Below are 20,734 nucleotides of genomic sequence, written 5' to 3'. Positions count from 1 at the left end.
CAGGTATGTGTGATTTCGGATTGGGTCTCGACCGAAACCCGAAATTTTGGATTGAAATTTCTAATTTCGATCGCAATTTAAAACCTTGCTTAAAACGCATTTCTGCTTGCTCCAATGAAGTTCTTTGAAGAATTGATGCAAGGAAGTTGGTGATGGTGGGAGTGATGGAGTCATAGAGCAGGTTGGGAGTATCATGGGAGCTGTTTTCATCTCTTTGGGAGCCTCGTGGGAGCAGTTTCCGTCCCAAGGAACGCGGATTCGTGGTTCTAGCTTGGGAGCGGCACCCATGAGGAAGATTCCTGCTTCTAAGGGGACACCATGTCGCCTGGAGAGACAACCAACCAACAACGGCGGTCGGCGGACAATACATCGCTTGGAGAGATAACCAACCAACGACGGGGGACATCACGTCTTTTGGAGAGACAAGGCTGTAAGCAATGCTAACGATCGGGCATATAGCCGCAGACAAGGACAAGGCCGAAAGCAACGCTAACAATCGAAAATTGCATGCATTGTGTAAAACTATGCAAAACAACTACACATATGTAGAAGCACTGATAAACGGGAATCGCAAAGCCAGTCCATTAACAACGTGAAGCGGAAGGAACCAACTAATAACATGAAAAAGAAACAAACCAACCAACGAACCACCTACAAAGAGGACGGAACTACATCATGCGGAACAACCACCAACAGGACTACGAACAAAGAATGGTGAAATAACATCAACTGGAGTAACCAACAACACACCACTCCATGCTAGGAACTACATTAGGCGGAAGGCCTTCAACTGGTAGCGGAAAGAAGACTCTCAAGGTTCAACATCCCCCTTAGACATTTCATGAAACACTTGGTGTGCACCTTTGATATCAAGACAAATGCCATAGAATACAACGGATATAGAGTAGAGAGGACAAAGATTAGGATGGAGTGGAAAGGGAGGAGGATTTCAAAAAAGGAAGAAAGGGTGGATTTAAACCATAAAGAAAGGAATGATGTGGAACTAGAAGGATCCAACAAGAGTAGCAGTTAGAAGAGAAAGAGATTTAGCGATTTAGAAGAACAAAGGGACAAGAAAGAATGTTATGAATGGAGAAAAGAAGGGAAGGAATATACAAGAGGGATTTTTCTGTTTTTTTCTGTTTGTTTTGAGTGGGTGGATTTACGGGGTTTAGGGACTCTCAAGAAGGGGTTAGGATTTGGGGACCCACGGTTTGAAGGTGAGGGTTATGGATTGAGCTAGGGTTGAGCAAGGGTTTGAGATTAGGGTTTGAGATTCACAGATTTAGGGTTTATGGAAGATAGAAAAGGGTTTAGGGAAAGGGTTTCACGGATTTACATTGTGGGATTCTCAGATTTAGGGTTTTGGGTTTGAGAGAGAGAGAGGTTTTGGGGTTACGGGGATGGGAGAGGGTGGTCGGACAACAAGGTTGGTGGCCGGAGGAGGAGATGGAGGGTGCAAGGGTTAGGGTTTTGGTGCTCACCAAGGGAGGGATAGAGAGATAGGTAAGGGGAGAGATAGAGGGAGAAGATGGAGGCGCCGGAGGTGGAGGTTGGAGATCGTCGGAGACAGGGGCGATGCCACATGAGAGGAAAGGGGGACAATTGCCCCCCTTAATTTTTTGGAAAAAAAAATATACCTTTATTTTTTAATATGTTTTTATACTTACCCCCTTTTTAAAAAAATATGCCCCCCTTTCCAATCATCCCTAAGATAGAAAATAAGTTTAAAATTTTAATTTTACCATTTTTATCTCCCTTTTTTGTGCAAAATTTACTATAATTTTTGCCCCCTTGTGCAAAATTTCAGATAAAATTTTTTCTATCTTAATTTTAAGATAGATAAAAAATTACTATAATTTTGCCCCCCTTGTGCAAAATTTCTGGCATCGCCCCTGGCCGGAGATGGAGATGGAGCTAGGGTTTTGGGGATTCTCTTCTTTCCTCTTCTCTTCTTTTTTGGTTTTTTAGGATCTCATCTGGAGCTCTGATTATGCCTTGTTAGAATGGGAGTAGAGAAGAAAGGAAGAAGAAGAGTGAATGGAGAAGATTGTGAGTTTCCACTAAGGAGTCCTCCCATGAATGTGATGTATAGATAGGCCCCAAAGTAGGCGTAACATGGTACGAAGACTATAATACCCTCCAACATACACTTAATGACTAATATACCCTTCAACACTCTTCAACACTATTGAAAGAAATGATATCACACCATGGAGTCTGAAGCATCGTACCTCAGGCAAGAGCGTTACACACAAGCAACATATAGAAAACCTCAATTTTCATTCTCATTGCATTCTTGAAAAGGGCCATAGGCCTTAAAATTTATAGCTAAATAAAATCCCACGAAATTCTAAGAGGTCTAGACTAGAATCCTAATTTTACTACACAATTGAAGCTAACAATCACTTAAAAGTGTGCTCTATGGCATTGACTAACTCAAACCCTATTTCATAGACACTTCACCTTATTACGAGGATTTCTATACCAACTAATACTAGGACTCTTAAAACTAAACAACACTTAGGCTCCTTTAGTGAAATAACTCTAATAATTTTGTTTGGTCGTTAATTTCAATCTAAAGCGCCTAATAATTTCAACATGCTGGTCGTCATCCCTCCCAATCTATTTTCTCATTTCCAGTATTTTTCTATTTTTTGGAAACATATCTTAGATCAATCCCTTCAATTCTCTTCTCCCGTATCCTTTTGGGTTTTTTTTACTAATTAGTTTGTTTTCTTTTGAGGTTGGTCTATGACTTCAATTTCATTCATCTATTTCCATGCCTTCTCTTGGTTGCATTCACAGCCAACTCCACGTGTAGCCTCTCTAACTCATGAGAAGTAATTTGTATGGAACTTGCGACATGTCTATTTTCGTCAGGGGTCCTAGATTTGTAACTAGATGCCTAACTGCTCAAGATATCATCTCGCCATCTTCTTTGAAAGTGGTTGATACTACACAGCATATAGCTAGCCTGAGCTGTTCTTTTCAACAAAAATAAAAAATCTTTTGAGTAAGTTCTTCGCCGACGCTTGCCTCTGGCTGAATTCACTTAGGTCGCTCCTTGGTTGCTGCCTAGCCTCCTGTGTTGGTGTCGAAAACGTGCATGTTTCGGAAAACCTGCCGGTCGCGGATTAGTTGGTTCTGTGACGCTGGCAGCTCGATAAACCGAAAATCTATGATTTGGCCAACACTTAGAATTTATTGCCGACACGTGTCGTGTCCGACACGACACCCGTGTCGACACTCCTTTAGACACTTTTAAGTGTACTGCTAGAAGTGTCAGTAACTTTATATGTATGTATGCATGTGTATGAGTGGTACTATTTTTAGATTTTTAGGGGTTGCCATGTTAGATACCTCATATCCGTGTCAAAACTCGGCACACGAATCAGTGTCCACAAATCATGATTATATGTACTTTTTATTTTAAGCGTGTCACCGTTTCTAAATGTTGGGAGTTCGCCGTGTCCGACATTCAGTGTCCGTGTCGACACGCGACACTCGTGTCCGTGTCCACAAATCATAGCCGAAAATGCTCAGGTTGATCTCTCTTGTTGAGGCTGCATTCATTTATTCAACTTGGACCTTCCTCTAGTAAGGAACCCTACCATTTTCCTTGATCCTTCATGTAACCTGGTTTCCCCATCGTTAATATTCTCTTGGTCATTTGATATTCCGACCGCTTCATTGGTTTAGTTATCTCCATCTCCCCTTTGATTTCTGCCACAAGTGTTGCAAAACGATTTTGAGCTGCTCATTAATAATCTAGACAAGCCTTTTGCCTTTCCTATTGGAGATCCCATCATTTCTATCCTAATGCCAGATTAAACATAATGCGGAGGAGAATAGGATTTACCCATAAGCATCCAAGTCTCTTTCAATGTAAATTGTTTATGTTGTGCCACACACGGAAAATATCAAATCGCTTATATATCACTGCCTATTCCTCCTCCCGCCTTGTACTGCCATCTTTTCAATGATGCACTTTTGTAGGACAAAAGGACTCATATTTTGATAACATATCCGTGCTACAATTGGCAATATGAGAGAGAGAGAGAGAGAGAGAGAGAGAGAGAGAGAGAGAGAGAGAGAGAGAGAGAGAGAGAGAGAGAGAGAGAGGCGCACTTTTTGGGACAACCTTGGTACAGGTGTCTGCATATCATTTTTCATATTGCTATATTCAATATCTTTGCTTTTTCAGTGCCTAAAACTGTCATAACATGCATCTATGCAACAGGTTAGACACAACAATTTCAGGATCATCAAAACAAGAGACCAATGAAGGAAGTCGTCTTTTCAAGATCATGGCCAAGTCCTTTTCCAAGAGGTGGCAGAATGGCGAAATTAGCAACTTCCAATATCTCATGTACCTCAACACTCTTGCAGGACGTGGATATAGTGATCTCACTCAATATCCTGTATTTCCTTGGGTTCTTGCAGACTATGTGAGTGAAACCCTGGATTTGGCCGATCCCATTACATTTCGTAAGCTTGATAAACCAATGGGATGCCAAACAGCAGAGGGAGAAGAGGAATTCATTAAAAGGTTTGTTGACCTTTTCAGCAACCAAATGTTTTTTCCGTTCAATTTATGCTACGTTTGTAATTTTGCTGGTATGAATATATTTGTCAATTTTCAAAAAAAAATTATTCTACATTTGCATTTCCATTTCCTGAGACATGTCAGGTTTTTTTTTCCCTTTTTGCTTTTGTGACACTCTCATTGCTTTTTCATTCTCAGATATGAAAGTTGGGATGACCCAGATGTTCCCAAATTTCACTATGGTTCACATTATTCTAGTGCTGGGATTGTACTTTTTTATCTTCTACGCCTGCCACCGTTCAGTACGGAGAACCTGAAACTACAAGGCGGTCAGTTTGACCATGCTGACCGTCTCTTCAATAGTGTAAGGGACACGTGGTTAAGTGCAGCTGGAAAGGGCAACACCTCAGATGTGAAGGAACTAATTCCAGAATTCTTCTACATGCCGGAGTTCCTGGAAAACCGGTTCCATCTTGACTTGGGAGAAAAACAGTCAGGAGAAAAGGTTTTACCATCTATATCAATTTCGAATTGTTTCTGTTTAGCCACCATGCTCAAAAGTTTTACTGCAATTACCGCATTTCACAGTGAAATTTCTATTTTTTCCCTTTTTAGGTTGATGATGTTTTATTGCCCCCTTGGGCCAAAGGCAGCACCAGAGAATTCATTAGGAAGCATCGGGAAGCATTGGAGTCGGACTATGTTTCAGAAAATCTGCATCATTGGATAGACCTCGTTTTTGGATATAAACAGAGGGGGAAGGTGAGTACTAGCACTATAATCTATATGCTATTAGTGGAAACCATCACTTCTGAAATTTGGTCTATGCCTCGTCTTCAACACAGTTTGTCGGCATGTAGGCGCACAGGGAATTTGCAATGCCTTCTCTTTAAATTAACTTCATCCCTAATTTTAAAAAGAAGTCTCGACAATTTTTATCCAACTGATTGAAGCATAGCATTAAGCCAGTGAATTTTCCTTGGGACTCACACTTATATTTTTTGAGGCCTTTTTTTGAGGCCGTTTGAATACAGAATGTTAGAAATGAGATTAGGGTTAGAAGAAAGGAAGAAGAAGAGGAGTGAAGGATGGAGAGTCTCCACTAGGGAGCTCCTCATGAATATGATGTATATATAGGCCCAAACTAGGGCAACAACATTCAATGACTACAATACCCCTAACTAATACAAGTAATGTCTAAACTAACCTAATACATTATTCAACACTCCCCCTCAAGCTGGTGTGTATATACTATGAAGCTCCAGCTTGCTACAAAGAACTACGTCAACAACTAAAAAAGTACAAGAAGCTCATGCACATCCAGCTTGGTATAACACTCATCCTCAAGCTGGTGTGATACATACATAATGAAAAACATAAACAAAAAAACAAAGGCCACCATGAACAACATCGAGATCAATGTCCATCAAAAGAATAGTTCCCCTGAAGTAGCACAACAACGAGAGCGATTAAATAGGGCCTCTCCCTGAATGAGAGCACGACGAACATATCCGCATAACGAGGGCAATAGAGGCGCCATGGCAAGAACAACTACAATTCAGCGAGCAAAAGAGGCACACCAAAGGTGCGCACAACGAACATTGGCGAAGCAGCACAACGCCAAGTGAAGAGAATAGCAACTGATGGGGAAACCATCGAAGACAAGGTCGACGGAGAAACTGTTGCCGGGAGAGAAGGGATAGAGAGAAAGAGGATCACCAACCAACGATGGGGAAACCATCATCTGGAGACTAGGTCGACGGCATGAACATCGTCACCTGAAAAGATAAGAAGATAGGAAGAGGATAACCAACCAGCGATGGGGAAACCATCGTCTGGTGACAACGTCGACGGCATGAACATCGTCGCCTGAAGATAAGAAGAGGAAGATAACCAACCAACGATGGGAACATCATCGCCTGGAGACATGGTCGGCGGCATGAACATCCTCGCCTGAAAAGAGCATACCAACGATGGGGAAAACATCGCCCGGAAAGGAGAGTTCGACGGGAAAAGACAGTCGCCTGTAAGAGAGCCAACCAACGATGGATATGGAAGCCATCGCCCGGAAAAGGAGGAAGAAGATAACATGAAGGGATAAGGCAAAAAACCGAACAACACGAAGAGACATGAAAACAAGACAACACTCCCTCAAGAAGACAAAGACAACACTAGCAACACTCCCCCTCAAGAAAAGACAACAAAGTGGACAACACTTCTAAGAAAAGACACAAAGAACTAAATGAAAACACTCCCCTTCAAGTTGAAGGTCAAATACCTTCAACTTGCAACGAAAAGAAGACAAATAAGGCACTACACCGCTTTTGGACATTTGATCAAACACTTGGTGTGCGCCGTAGAGAAGAAGACAAATGAAAGATGAAAAACAAGGCACCACACCTCTCTTAGACATTTTATCAAATACTTGGTGCGCGCCTTAAAGAACTACATAAAAGACATAGAAGGTAATAGAAAGAAAGAGATGATAAGAAGACGACAACAAGACAAGCACAAGAGAACAACAAGAAACAATACAAGACAACACTCCCCCTGAAGTTGAGGCCAAAGGCCTTCAACTTGAAACAAAAAGAACACTTTCAAGGCACAAAACCCTTTTGAGACATTTCATCTAACACTTGGGGTGCACCTTGAAGATGAGATGAGAAAGACAAAGGCCATATGCCAAAGAAGCTATAGAAAAGAGAAAATAAAGAGAGCTTTGGAGTGAAGGAGAACCCAAAATGGGTTTACACAAGTAATACAAACATGATTTTTGTATTGTTTTGAGATATACGATAGAGGGAAAATAGGTTAAAAACGAAATGAAAGAGAAATAGTGAGATTTCTAGGGTATATAAATGATTTTTTTTTATTTGGGTATTGTAGCGGGCTACTGTAGCGATTTACTGTAGCAGGTTACTGTAGTGGGTTACTGTAGCAGAGAATGGAGGGGTTAGGGGAAAGGGAAGAGGGGCAGTGGGAGGAGGAGAAGGGAAGGACACGAGCGAGGAGAAGAAGTGACTTTTTTTTTTTTGAGATTTTGTGGTCTTGGCAAAAAGGACACGAGCAAGAGAGAGATTTTCTTAAAAAAAAAAGGGTTTTAAAGACAAGGAAAGAATGACACTACGAGAGAGATATTTGAGGGATTTGAGATTTGAGGGAGAAACTATAGAGAGATGAAGAGAGGAAAACGAGATAGGAGAGAGATACGAGAGAAAGGGATGATGGCATGGAGGGAGATAGACTCTTCTTCTTTCCTTCTTGAAGGATCAGCCCATTGGCTCTGATACCATGTTAGAAATGAGATTAGGGTTAGAAGAGATGAAGAAGAAGAGGAGTGAAGGATGGAGACTTTCCACTAGGGAGCTCCTCATGAATATGATGTATATATAGGCCCAAACTAGGGCAACAACATACAATGACTACAATACCCCTAACTAATACAAGTAATGTCTAAAGTAACCTAACACATTATTTAACACAGAATTAATTGGGCTGAGTAAGATACAATCTCAAATAAGAGGTATCTATCGTGATACGTCCGCTCGTAGAAAAGTACTCCTTATTCCTACCAGGAGGTGCAACTGCACTTATCCTTTTTTTTTAAGATAAAAGTGTTTTCCACAAATAATAGTTATATCAATGGAAGTTTTAAAGAACAATCTATCTTGGAGTAAAAGGAAATCAAAATACGGTCTTATCAATGGAATACAATCCTGCAATCAAACAGCCCCTTTATTGATGACACGGATTCTTAGTATCTTTATAAAAGCTCTATTCACAAACCAATTTGTTTTTTTAGTCTTTGATTAAGCGCAGAGTATATCTAACCATAACCTTTATACTTAAAAAAATAAATTTTAGTCTATTATAGAAAATTATTGATCACCCTCTATCATAGTTGGCAGCATTCACTTTGTTTAGAGTTGTTTATGGGACTCATTATTTTCTTTATGCCGTACTGCTTAACATTGGATTATTTAATATTTCACAGGCAGCTGAAGAGGCTGTGAATGTTTTTTATCATTATACGTACGAAGGGAATGTGGACATAGATGATGTGTCAGATCCTGCTATGAAGGCATCAATTCTAGCACAAATTAATCACTTTGGACAGACACCCAAACAGCTGTTCCTCAAGCCCCATATCAAGCGGCGATCTGACCAGAAACTCCCCCCTCATCCACTCCGACACTGTGACCATCTCGTCCACCACGAAATTCGCAGAAATTCTTCCTCAATATCTCAGATTGTCACATTCCATGAAAAAATCCTTGTGGCCGGTGCCAACAGTTTACTCAAACCTATAACATATAGCAAGTACATTGCATGGGGGTTTCCGGATCGTAGCTTGAGACTTTTGAGTTATGATCAAGATAAACTACTCTCTACCCATGAGAGTCTTCACGGTGGCAACCAAATTCAGTGTGCCGGAGTTAGCCATGATGGTCAGATTCTTGTCACCGGAGGCAACGATGGTGTAGTTTCCGTATGGCGAATCAGAAAGGATGGGGCCCGTGGTCAGCGAAACCTAAATTTGGAGCGGGCCCTCTGCTCCCACACAGCCAAGATCACTTGTCTCTACGTTAGCCAACCTTACACACTGATTGTTAGTGGATCAGATGATTGCACCGTCATCTTATGGGATCTTACTAGCTTAGTCTTTGTGAAGCAACTTCCCGAGTTTCCATCACCAGTGTCGGCAATTCATGTGAATGACTTGACTGGAGAAATTGTGACAGCGGCAGGGGTTCTTCTCGCTGTTTGGAGCATCAATGGTGATTGTTTGGCCGTGGTCAACACCTCACAGCTGCCATCGGACTCCATTCTCTCTGTGACTAGCGCGACTTTTTCAGATTGGTTGGAGACAAATTGGTATGTGACGGGCCACCAGAGTGGGACTGTGAAGGTATGGCACATGGTGCATTGTTCCGATGAGGCAAGTGGACAGAGTAAGTTGGGTAACAATAGAGGCGTGGGAGGGTTTGGCGTGAGTGAGAAAGCGCCGGAGTACAGGTTGGTTCTTCACAGGGTATTGAAGTCGCATAAGCATCCGGTCACAGCCCTTCATCTTACGAATGACCTTAAGCAGTTGTTGAGTGGAGATTTGGGTGGGCACTTGATCTCTTGGACTATACCAGATGAGAGCTTAAGAGCTTCATTTAGTAATGGGTGATGACTAAGAATGACATTGGGTGGTGCTAAATTTTTACCTCTTGCCCAGTTGGGCAGTAAAGACTGCTTGGCTTTGGTTGTCAAAGGAAACTATTTTTTGTGTAAAGGTGGGAATCAACACACTAGGGCTGGCCGAAGTGCTCGGTCGGTCCACCATGGTAGAGACAGGGAGAGTAAAGAGATGATAGGACTGTAGCAAGTGTTGGGAGGTTTCAATTCGACCCAAAATGTACCAGTTTTGGTGTAAATAGGCCGCGATTAAACACATGTAAAATTGTATAGAGTGATTTGCTGGGAGTGCTCATGGTAGAAGGTTTCGCTGGCGGCATTGATGGGTTGATTGGCTGGTGGGGTGTGGTTTTCTGTTTTTCTCTTGATTATTTTTGCATGGGTGCAATTGAGCACCCTTGGCACCGGTTTTCTGCGGAGGAATGCGTGTGGAGAGCTTCATTCATCTTATATATTTGTAATTTCAGGCTATAGAAGGAAATTACATTGTATTGTAAGAGGGATTCAGGTGTCATTGAGGATAAACACAAAATGCAGATTTTAAGTCATCGAAATGATTGGAATTATAATTAGCCTTTCATGGCATGGAATTGTGTGTGGCCCCACCTTTGAAAACTCTTCCCATTCCTACCCAAAATTACATTAATTTTGAGTCCAATAATCACAATCAGCTGCCACAATCCCAAACGAACAGGGCGTAAGCACTTGCACTTGGAGCACTTGGAATAACCATTTAGATTATATTAAAGTATTTACAATCCCAAACGAACAGGGCATATGATGTTCTTGGAGCTTTGAGCATGCATGCCCCGCCAGGCCCCAATCATTTCCCATGTTGTTGGGAATTGGCTGATCAGCCACCACCTGTGAATGGCGCTTGTTGAAATATCCTCTGTTGTAGGCTGCAACAGCCTTCAACTGAGAAACTGGTAACTAGAGACTAACCAGTCGATCGAAGGATGGGGGATCTGATTGGATAGTCGGACAACAATGGTTCTGTCCTTTTCCCCATCTATCGTAAATAGGGTTCAGCCCCCTCAGATATGTAGTTCCTGCATGTACTTACAGCATAATTTAAGGCCACGTTTGGATGCCCACAAGATTTAGATTTGGATTTCTCACGTTTGCAGTTGAGATTTGCAACTGGATTAGATCCTTAGATTTCCAAATCAGCTAAACAGTGGGAAAAAAAAAAAAACTGATTTTCAAATCTGTTCTGCAACACATTATTTGGAAATCAATATTTGTGGCAATAAAAAGTTTCGGATTTCTGTTGAAATTTAAAATCTAGGTGGCAATTACCTTCACCCTCACTGCTCCACTGAAACCCGAAATTTCGGACCGAAATTTCAGATTTCGTTCAAAATTTAAAACCTTGGTGGGAATTACCTTCACCCTTGCTGCTTCTCGATCTTGCTGCTGCAATAGCCAGACGTCTCTCTCTCTCTCTCTCTCTCTCTCTCTCTCTCTCTCTCTCTCACCATGAGCATGAGGATGATTGATGTATTTTATATCCAAAACTCAAATCCAAATCCAAATACAAAAACATGAGGTATCCAAACGTGGCCTTAGTGAGTTTTTGAAATCAGCTCGTAAGACTAATAGATACCAGACCAGATCTGTTCGTGTCAAATCATTGGGATTGGATTCCAGCACTTCTACTCAGTTCACTTCAGTTCTTCATAGTTGCAATAAGGATGAAGGAAATCTAACTAATAAGAAGTGTACGATTTCAAGATTTCACCTGTTTGACCACGCTATGGAATGTTTTCTGCAACAAGTAACACCAGTCACTATATTCTACAGGAAAACCTTGCTATTTACAATTTCTTGTTAGACATTTCCTAGTTTTAGAGTTTCAAAAACTCTTTATGGAAACTAGAGTTTCTAAGTATTAGAATTGCTAAAACATGTGTGGCCTTGCATTATAGCAACCTTTCCTTGATTTGGGTAATCCATTGACATTGGAAACGTTTTGGAAGGCAAGTTGGCTCAAATAATTGTTGGTAAACATGTGCCTAAAGATCCAAACAAATTTGCACTCAATTTAGAAGATTTATGGGAGCTCTTTGCCTAGTAAAGAGGCTCTTGGTCCCTCTTCCTACTATCGCAAAAACAGAGTTCATTAAGAGAGGGAACTCACCTTGAGAGAGTTTCCCATTAAGCCTAGTTGTGTGTGAAGGAAGAGAAGAACAAGGGGCGTTGCAGGGCCAATTCGGTGGTCGGAAAAGCGAAGAACGTCATCAGATTACGAACTTCAAGGGATCGACCATTGTGAAAGGTATTTCTAACTCATCTCATTAGAATTGAGTTTTTCTTTGATTTGAATGCCGAAGATCCAAAGGGATCATTTAAGTTAATGTTTAAATAACATTTGGTATCAGGGCTAAGGTTACTGGTGTTCAAATCCAAAGAAAACTTGGAAATTTAGTGGAAAATACCCTTTTTGGCAAGTCTCCAGAAAATTGCTTGCCTCCGGTGATCGACAAAGTTTTCCGACAAGTGGCCAGTAACGTTGTCTTCCTGTCTGGCAGATGGTCCATCCCCTAAAGTTTCAAGTCAATCATGCGGCCGGAGAGGGAGAAGCAAGGTTTCAAAGTCCAATGGCATTTTCGTAATTAATTATAGAACTTGCTGGCTTAAGAAACCATTTGGTGGGGAAACAGATTGAATTGGTAGTTTTTGAAACAATTGATATTTGGTTGTAGTCTGATATTTGATGTTAGTTTTAAAACTTTTAAAGTTTCCAGTATTTAATGATAGTTTATTTTTTAGGGAAAATGACCAAATGAAAGGGCTTTCTACTGACTACGACATTTAAAGAGGGGAGACTTGGAAATAACCAATCTAGAGTGATGGTGACTGGTTTGCAAGGGTTTAGGACAAAAATACCCTCATTTTTAAAATACTGTCACCTCTCTCTCTCTCATGGGATGATCCCAACCATCAATTAGAGGGCCACAATTCCTCTCTCTTTCTCTCTCATGGGATGATCCCAACAGTCCATTAGAAGGCCACAATGCCTCCTCTCTCTCTCTCTCTCTCTCTCTCTCTCTCTCTCTCTCTCTCTCTCTCGTGGGATGATCCCAACCGTCCATTAGAGGGCCCCAAAGCCCCCCTCTCTCTCTCATGGGATGATCCCAACCGTCCATTAAAGGGCCACAATGTCCCCTCTCTCTCATGGGATGATCTCAACCTTCCATTAGAGGGCCACAATGCGCTTCTCTCTCTCTCTCATGGGATGATCCCAACCGTCCATTAGAAGGCCCCAATGCCCCCATCTCTCTCTCTCATGGGATGATCCCAACCGTCCATTAAAGGGCCAAAATGCCCCCTCTCTCTCATGGGATGATCTCAACCTTCCATTAGAGGGCCACAATGCCCCTCTCTCTCTCATGGGATGATCTCAACCGTCCATTAGAGGGCCCCAATGCCCCCTCTCTCTCATGGGATGATCCCAACCTTCCATTAGAGGACCACAATGCCCCTCTCTCTCATGGGATGATCCCAACCGTCCATTAGAGGGCCACAATGCCCTCTTTCTCTCATGGGATGATCACAACCGTCCATTAGAGGGCCACAATGCCCTCTTTCTCTCATGGGATGATCCCAACCGCCCATTAGAGGGTCACAATGCCCAGCAGGTTCGTGCACCTCTCTCCGGTATCCTCTGATTCTGAGTGAACCTCCTCTCACAGGTTGGTAGTCTCTCCCTCTCAGTTGTTTAAACCATTGGTAATCCTAAATAAACAACTTATAAACACTCTAAAACCACTGCTAAGTTTATATAACTACTTATAAACACTCTAAACCACTGATAGGCTTATATAAACCACTTATAAACACTTTAAGCCACTGATTACGCTACATTAAACACTTGTAAACACACTAAACCACTCATAGGCTTATATAAAACACTTATAAACACTCTAAACCACTGTTTACCCTATATAAACCACTTGTAAATACTCCAAACCACTGCTTACCCTATATAAACCACTTATAAAAACTCTAAACTGCTGTTAGGCTTACATGAACCACTTATAAACACTCTAAACCACTGCTTACACTGTATAAACAACTTATAAACACTCTAAATAACTGTTTACCCTATATAAACCACTTGTAAATACTCTAAACCACTGCTTACCCCTATATAAACTAGTGCTTACACTGTATAAACAACTTATAAACACTCTAAACCACTGTTTACCCTATATGAACCACTTGTAAAAACTTTAAACCACTGCTTACCCCTATATAAACCACTATAAACCATTGCTTACATTGTATAAACAACTTATAAACACTCTAAACCACTGTTAAGCCTATATAAACCACTTATAAACACTATAAACCAATGTTAGGCTTATATAAACAACTTATAAACACTCTAAACCACTGCTAGGCTTACATGAACCACTTATAAACACTCTAACCCAGTGCTTACACTGTATAAACAACTTATAAACACTCTAAACAACTATTTACCCTATATAAACCACTTGTAAATACTCTAAACTACTGCTTACCCCTATATAAACCACTGCTTATACTGTATAAACAACTTATAAACACTCTAAACCACTGTTAAGCCTATATAAACCAGTTATAAACAATCTAAACCGCTGTTAGGCTTATATAAACAACTTATAAACACTCTAAACCATTGTTTACCATATATTATACACTTATAAATCCTCTAAACCACTGCCAGGTTTATATAAAATACTTATGAACACTCTAAACCACTGTTTACCCTGTATAAACCATGTATAAACACTATAAACTACTGATAAGCCTATATAAACCACTTATAAACACTCTAAACCACTTATAGGCTTAGATAAACCACTGTTTACCCTATATAAACCACTTGTAAACACTCTAAACCACTAATAAGCCTATATAAACCACTTATAAACACTATAAACTACTTCTTACCCTGTATAAACCATGTATAAACACTCTAAACCACTGATAAACCTATATAAACCACTTATAAACACTCTAAATCACTGATACACTTATATAAACCACTGTTTACCCTATATAAACCAGTTGTAAACACTCTAAACCACTGATAAGCCTATATAAACCACTTATAAACACTATAAACTACTTCTTACCCTGTATAAACCATGTATAAACACTCTAAACCACTAATAAGCCAATATAAACCACTTTTAAACACTCTAAACTACTGATAGTCTTAGATAAACCACTATTTACCCTATATAAACGAGTTGTAAACACTCTAAACCACTGATAAGCCTATATAAACTACTTATAAACACTATAAACTACTTCTTACCCTGTATAAACCATGTATAAACACTCTAAACCACTGATAAGCCTATATAAACCACTTATAAACACTCTAAATCACTGATAGGCTTATATAAACCACTGTTTACCCTATATAAACCAGTTGTAAACACTCTAAACCATTGATAAGCCTGTATAAACCACTTATAAACACTATAAACTACTGCTCACCCTGTATAAATAACTTATAAACACTTTAAACTATTATTAATCCTTATAAACCAATTATAAACACTCTAAACCACTGGTAAGCCTTAATAAACCACTACTTAGGATTATAAACCACTACTGAGGATTCTTAACCAAAGAAGCTATATAAACCACTTATAAACACCCAGTTCAGTAGTGGTTTATCGTAGTGAAATAGTAGTTTAACTTAAGAAATTAGTGGTTTACAGTAAAATAACAATGATTATAAAGTGGAAAACAGTAGTTTAACATGAAAAACTTTCATTCAAGTTTATAAACATATCTTATAATTGAAAGAGAAGGGAGAGGGCTAGAAATACACACCTTTCCATTGAATGGAGGCTTTGTGCAATGGAATGATGGTTTCTAGTGAAGTTTTTTGCGATTTCGAAATATAATAACGTTTTTTTGCAATAGTTGTTGTAAGTGGAGCCATTTTCCAATGCAATGAATGGTTAGGGAGGCTTTGATATCTAAAAATGAGGTTTTCAGCAATAGAATGGAGCTTTTGGCATCTAACAATGGAGGTTTTTGGGTTTCAAAAATGGAGGTTTTTGGGTTTTTCATACGTACGTAGGTGGGAGGAAGAAGAAGAAGAGAGAAAAATGTGGGTTTTGGGATTTGTATTCTAAATGTAATCATTTCAAAAAGGTGATTTGATAGGGAGAGAGAGAGAGAGAGAGAGAGAGAGAGAGAGAGAGAATCAAGGGCATTTTAGTCATATGCACTCTTGATTGGTGATTTACAAAACACCCCTCTTCAAATGTCATAGTCAATAGAAACCCCTTCTATTTGGTCATTTTTCCTATTTTTTAACAACTGATATCTAATCGTAGTTTTCAGAACTTTTGATTTTTTTTGTTTTAAGGTGAGCGGCGTCATCGTGACACGTCGCGCATCATGGTGATGCATCGTCATGGTCAACCGGTTTTGACCAAACTAGCCATATTGCTTCTGGTGGCCCGTTTGACCCTTTTCTGGTCGATTCTTGGCCCACTGAAATCGGTTCCGGGACCCTCTAGGTTCCCTCTATCTTCTATAAAAATTTCAGAGGCACCACTTAATAGTTTTTATGAAATGTGAGATTTATGGCATGTTTGGGCTTCCCTACTACAAGCTTTTTGGACCCAGTTTTGGAGAAAATATTTGCAAGATAGGATCAGTTTTTAAGCAGTGTTCTGGATCCATTAGCAGAGGTTTTGAAGCCACCCGAGGCTCGGATCTTACAGTTCTAGTGAAAAAGTACTTGAAGCCTTCCTTGTGAATGGTTGTTGGATCCATTTTAAGTTCCGGTTTTTTTATTTCTTATGGTGGATCGTGATTGGCCATGTCTAGACTTGACTCATGGTGAGAACCCACTGTGTGTCTTGGTTCGGCCCAATAGAAGGGCCACGATGACACGGTACGTGTCTCGGCAAGATCACATTGAGAAACATTGGGTGAAGTTGTAAAATCTAACAAATCGGTAAAAGTTAGAAAAATTAACACAATGAATTGAACTTCGGCTATGAATAATAGGTGTTAAAAATTGTGAGCTTGTTAGAAAACTTAGGTCCATGGTACTGAACCCTAAATGGTGTCCACTTTGGATACCTGATTATATTAAGAGGACATTGGTAGGACAGAGCTTTAGTAAGTGATAAAACAGATCGCCATAGTTCTAATCTACATGGATAGACTATACATTATTGATAGACAAGCCCAATAAATTCACATATGAAGGATGCTTGTGAATAGTGGGAGTGCCCTAATCGTATCGGTCTAAAATTCTGACTGCAATCCAAGATAACTTTTTTGACGCGAATGCATAAAAGCAAGGTTTTAAATTTCGGTTTCGGAATGCGTTTCGGTCCTCACCGAAACCGAATTTTCAGCCAAAATTTTGAAATTTCAGACGAAATCTCTCGAAATCAAACCACGTAATATTTTATCCCCCACAAATTTTTGGTGAAATGTCGGGATAATATTAAATAATGAATAAAACGCAGATTTTTGGGTGATATTCCTTAAATTTCGGGAAAACGAAATTTCGCTCGAAATTTTGTAACGTTTCGAGTTTACCCAATTTCGGTTTCGGTCTCAACCAAAACCCAAAATTTAGGATTTCGGTCAAAATTTAAAGCCGTGCATAGGAGATTTGTGAATGTAGCCGATGAACTTTTCAGATGATCGTTATGACACTCGTGAGTACCCTTAAGATAAGATTGGATAACTCTCAAGTGAATTGACCAAAGTGGTTTTTGTGAGCATCTTTTGGAGTCTTATGGTTTAAACCCTTGGAAATGCTCACTTTGCCATTTTTAGATCTGTTTTGGCAACTTCGTATAGAAAGGTCAGAAGGGTCTTTACAAGGAAACATATAGAGTCCGCAGATATGTTGACCCAGTAGGTTCAATCGTGAGAGATTAAGACTTGGTATTTAGTGTCACCCTTATGTAGGATTGATGACACATAAAGTGTTGGTACCATAAGTTAGTAATGGCTGGAAAAATTAGATATGACCCTATTTTTCCTTCTAAGCAAGTACTCCTAGAAACAAATTAATGGATAAATTCAGATCTTACGACCTATGTTTAAGTTTCATGAGAGGATTCTTATGAGTAGATTCTAAGTAGAGGAAAATTGGATTGTATAGTAGGGAGTGATAATACAATACTTATTTGATGCTGTTATTGTTCTCTGTTAACTTCTGAATATTAGTTTCATTGGTTTGAGAAACCCTATTTCAGAAAACTTGGTTCTTTCAACTATGAATCATCGTTCAGAAGCATGACAGATTCTTTCTAATTTTTCATTCCCATTCAATATGTATGTGGTCTTTTTCAGTACAATCCATATAGCCACGGGTTGGTTTTTCTTGTGATCAGACTTGAATTACCTTACATGAGAATAAGACAATCAGTAATGTTAAGAATAAACACATCGAATGGATAAGAACTCATCCAATCAGGGGCTCAAACATTAGGCCACATGTTTGATTGATGGATTGGTTTCAATCAAAAGTTTTAAATTCATTTGATCATGCTGATTCCAGTGTTTGTACGGAGTACATTAAAAGAAAAAAATATAAGGATTAAGGGTCTAAAGGTGTCACCTAAAGTATCAGTCCACTACAGGTCATCTATACTAAGATAAGTGAACCATTTCTGAATCTTACAGTTGGTGAGAGAAATTATTGGTCTCTAATCTTTATAGTTTAATTTTTCTACCGTTGTTATGTATCTCTTTAAATAAGGGTCAATATCCATGGATATGTTTTTGATTTATAATGTAAAAGTTGAGAACTTACTTGGCTTAAAGATCAAAACCTTAAGGCCTATAAAGGTAATGAGTATTGTAGCAACACTCATAAATGGCTGTCATCCAAGGGATTTTGTCCTATATCTGTAAGAGAACGATATTGCTAAAAGGCAAGATTGTACTCATATGGATATTGTGAGAAGCATGTTGTGCAAATCATCTTTGCCTCAGTTCCTATGGGGAGATGCCTTAAAGACGGCAGTGCAAATCCTAAGTCAGATTCCTAGTAAAGTCACACCTAAGACCCCTTGTGTGTTATAGGTCGATAGGGAAATGAGGTTAGCATATTTGCACATATGAGGTTGATTGGCCAAGGCTAAAGTCTATAATTTCCATATAACGAAATTAGACCCTTAAACTATTAGTTCATATTTAAGTGGTTATCCTAAGAGGTTTAAGGATCTTTGGTTTTCTTCTCCTAATGATAGTACCTGATACACTGAGTGTTGTGATTAGGAAAGTCGCTTTTGAGGGGAACCGTCCTATGATCCCATTTCTTTTCTTCAATTCATAATGAGTAATCGGTCGGCTTGGTGGCTTGACGCGGTAAAGGAAGAGATGCTTTCAATAGGAAGGAACATTACTTGGAAACTCAACGAGTTACAAAATGGAGTATAGCCAGTTCGCTACAAGTGGGTCTTTAAGACCAATGTTTGACGCCAAGGGTGGCATTGAGATGCATAAACTAAGACCGGTTGCAAAAGGCTACACTAGAAGGGAGGGATACATTATAAAGAGACTTTCTCTCTAGTTTCAAAGAAAGATTCTTTATGGATAGTCATGGCTTCAGTGGGTCCTTTTGGTCTAGAGACCCACCAGTCTTAGTAATGGTACTCAAAATTTTGCATATTAATCATAGGAATTGGTTTTAATGGAGATATCATGGATAAATGAATATATCCTAGGGACAGTGGGAGTGATACCATCATTTTTTTGGTATTATGAGTTGATGGTGTACTACTCTCTAGTAGTATTACTTTTTGCCATGTTGCATTATGACCGAGCAAGCACGCACAAGCACTTGGCTTGGTAATTCTTCTGCCCAAAGGTGATGAATTACTCTAGTGTCATGTTGACTATGTCTTGGAAGAAAAGTTGGTATAATGGATCTAGGTGGAACATTCTATATTATAGAAGTCTGTGTTCACCTAGTTGGGATATAAGGATTGCTAAGATTGTCTCAGAAAACCTATTTTGGGAAAGGTCCTTTAAATTATCAATATGGATAAGTGGCCTACTGGTATTTTTTCTTGTGGTTAGTGATGATATATTAAGTTAAGTTTGTAGGTCCCAGGATCGAATAAGAGTAGATAAAGAGAATTTCCTAGAGTTCCGCAATTTAAAATCTCATAAATGCTAAGTTTGCACATGTATCGGCATAACCTATGTGGTGGGCAAGCTAAGGTACCAATGTGGTCCTATGTATGGATCATTGGAAAGTTGCTAAAGAAGTTTTGTATAATCTGTAAAGGGACTGAAAGTTTTATGCTCACATATAGTGTATTAGATGACTATAAAGAAATTGTTTGATCTGATTCTGACTTTGTGTCCGAATTTGTGGTTGTCGAACACCTAGAGTTGCTTAAGGACATTTTTCCAGAAAGTCTTGAATCGTGAAACAACGCCAGATATACACCATTAGTTGCCTCCACATTGGATTTGGAGTTTATTGTATATTACAAGGCTTTATGCTACGCCTTGAGGTTGCGGGATTTTGTCTCAGGGTGTTACCTTGTTGATAGTCAACAAGTTAATGAGAATATGTTGTGATAATTCCGTTGTGGTTATGCTTTTCTAAGAACGAAAAATAAAGTAAGGAGTTAATGTGTTGACATATTATCTTGAGGTCGCTAATGATCATGTAGCGCGCACGATGTTGGTAGGTAAGTCTGATTATGTTAATTAGTGGGAGTCTGCATAAAGGTTTATAGACATTGTAATGTGATTACTTTTGAGTTTTGATCCTCATAAATATAGTTGTCTGCTGCTCCATTATTTGTTTTGTGCACATTAAACATATATTTTTGAGAAGCAAGATGTCAGTTATGACATAAGCTGGACCATCGTTTATTCATGTTGGTAAGATTGCTAGCTTTGTGACCATGTGGAGGTCATTGGATAATTTAATAGTCTAATGATTACAAGATCTGTTGTTAGTACGTTTATTGAATGAAATATAAAGTT

At 39.4% G+C, this 20,734-nt stretch overlaps 1 protein-coding gene across 1 annotated transcript in view; it reads left to right on the top strand.

Moving 5' to 3' along the window:
- LOC143887735 (protein SPIRRIG-like) overlaps positions 1–10,318 on the top strand; it is a 48,782-nt gene extending 38,464 nt beyond the window's left edge. Inside the window, exons 16-19 of the mRNA XM_077391901.1 lie at positions 4,244–4,552; positions 4,748–5,054; positions 5,165–5,311; positions 8,544–10,318. Of these exons, the coding sequence (XP_077248016.1) occupies positions 4,244–4,552; positions 4,748–5,054; positions 5,165–5,311; positions 8,544–9,725 (1,945 nt within the window). The 3' untranslated portion in view covers positions 9,726–10,318. The remainder of the gene's footprint in view (positions 1–4,243; positions 4,553–4,747; positions 5,055–5,164; positions 5,312–8,543) is intronic.
- The last annotated feature ends 10,416 nt before the right edge of the window (positions 10,319–20,734 follow it).

The sequence above is a fragment of the Tasmannia lanceolata genome, unplaced genomic scaffold, assembly GCF_043159265.1.
Source record: "Tasmannia lanceolata isolate RefF3 unplaced genomic scaffold, GAP_Taslan_0.1 ptg000012l, whole genome shotgun sequence".
Taxonomy (NCBI): domain Eukaryota; kingdom Viridiplantae; phylum Streptophyta; class Magnoliopsida; order Canellales; family Winteraceae; genus Tasmannia; species Tasmannia lanceolata.
The sequence above is the reverse complement of the archived record's forward strand: the minus strand, read 5'-3'. Positions and strand labels throughout refer to the sequence as shown.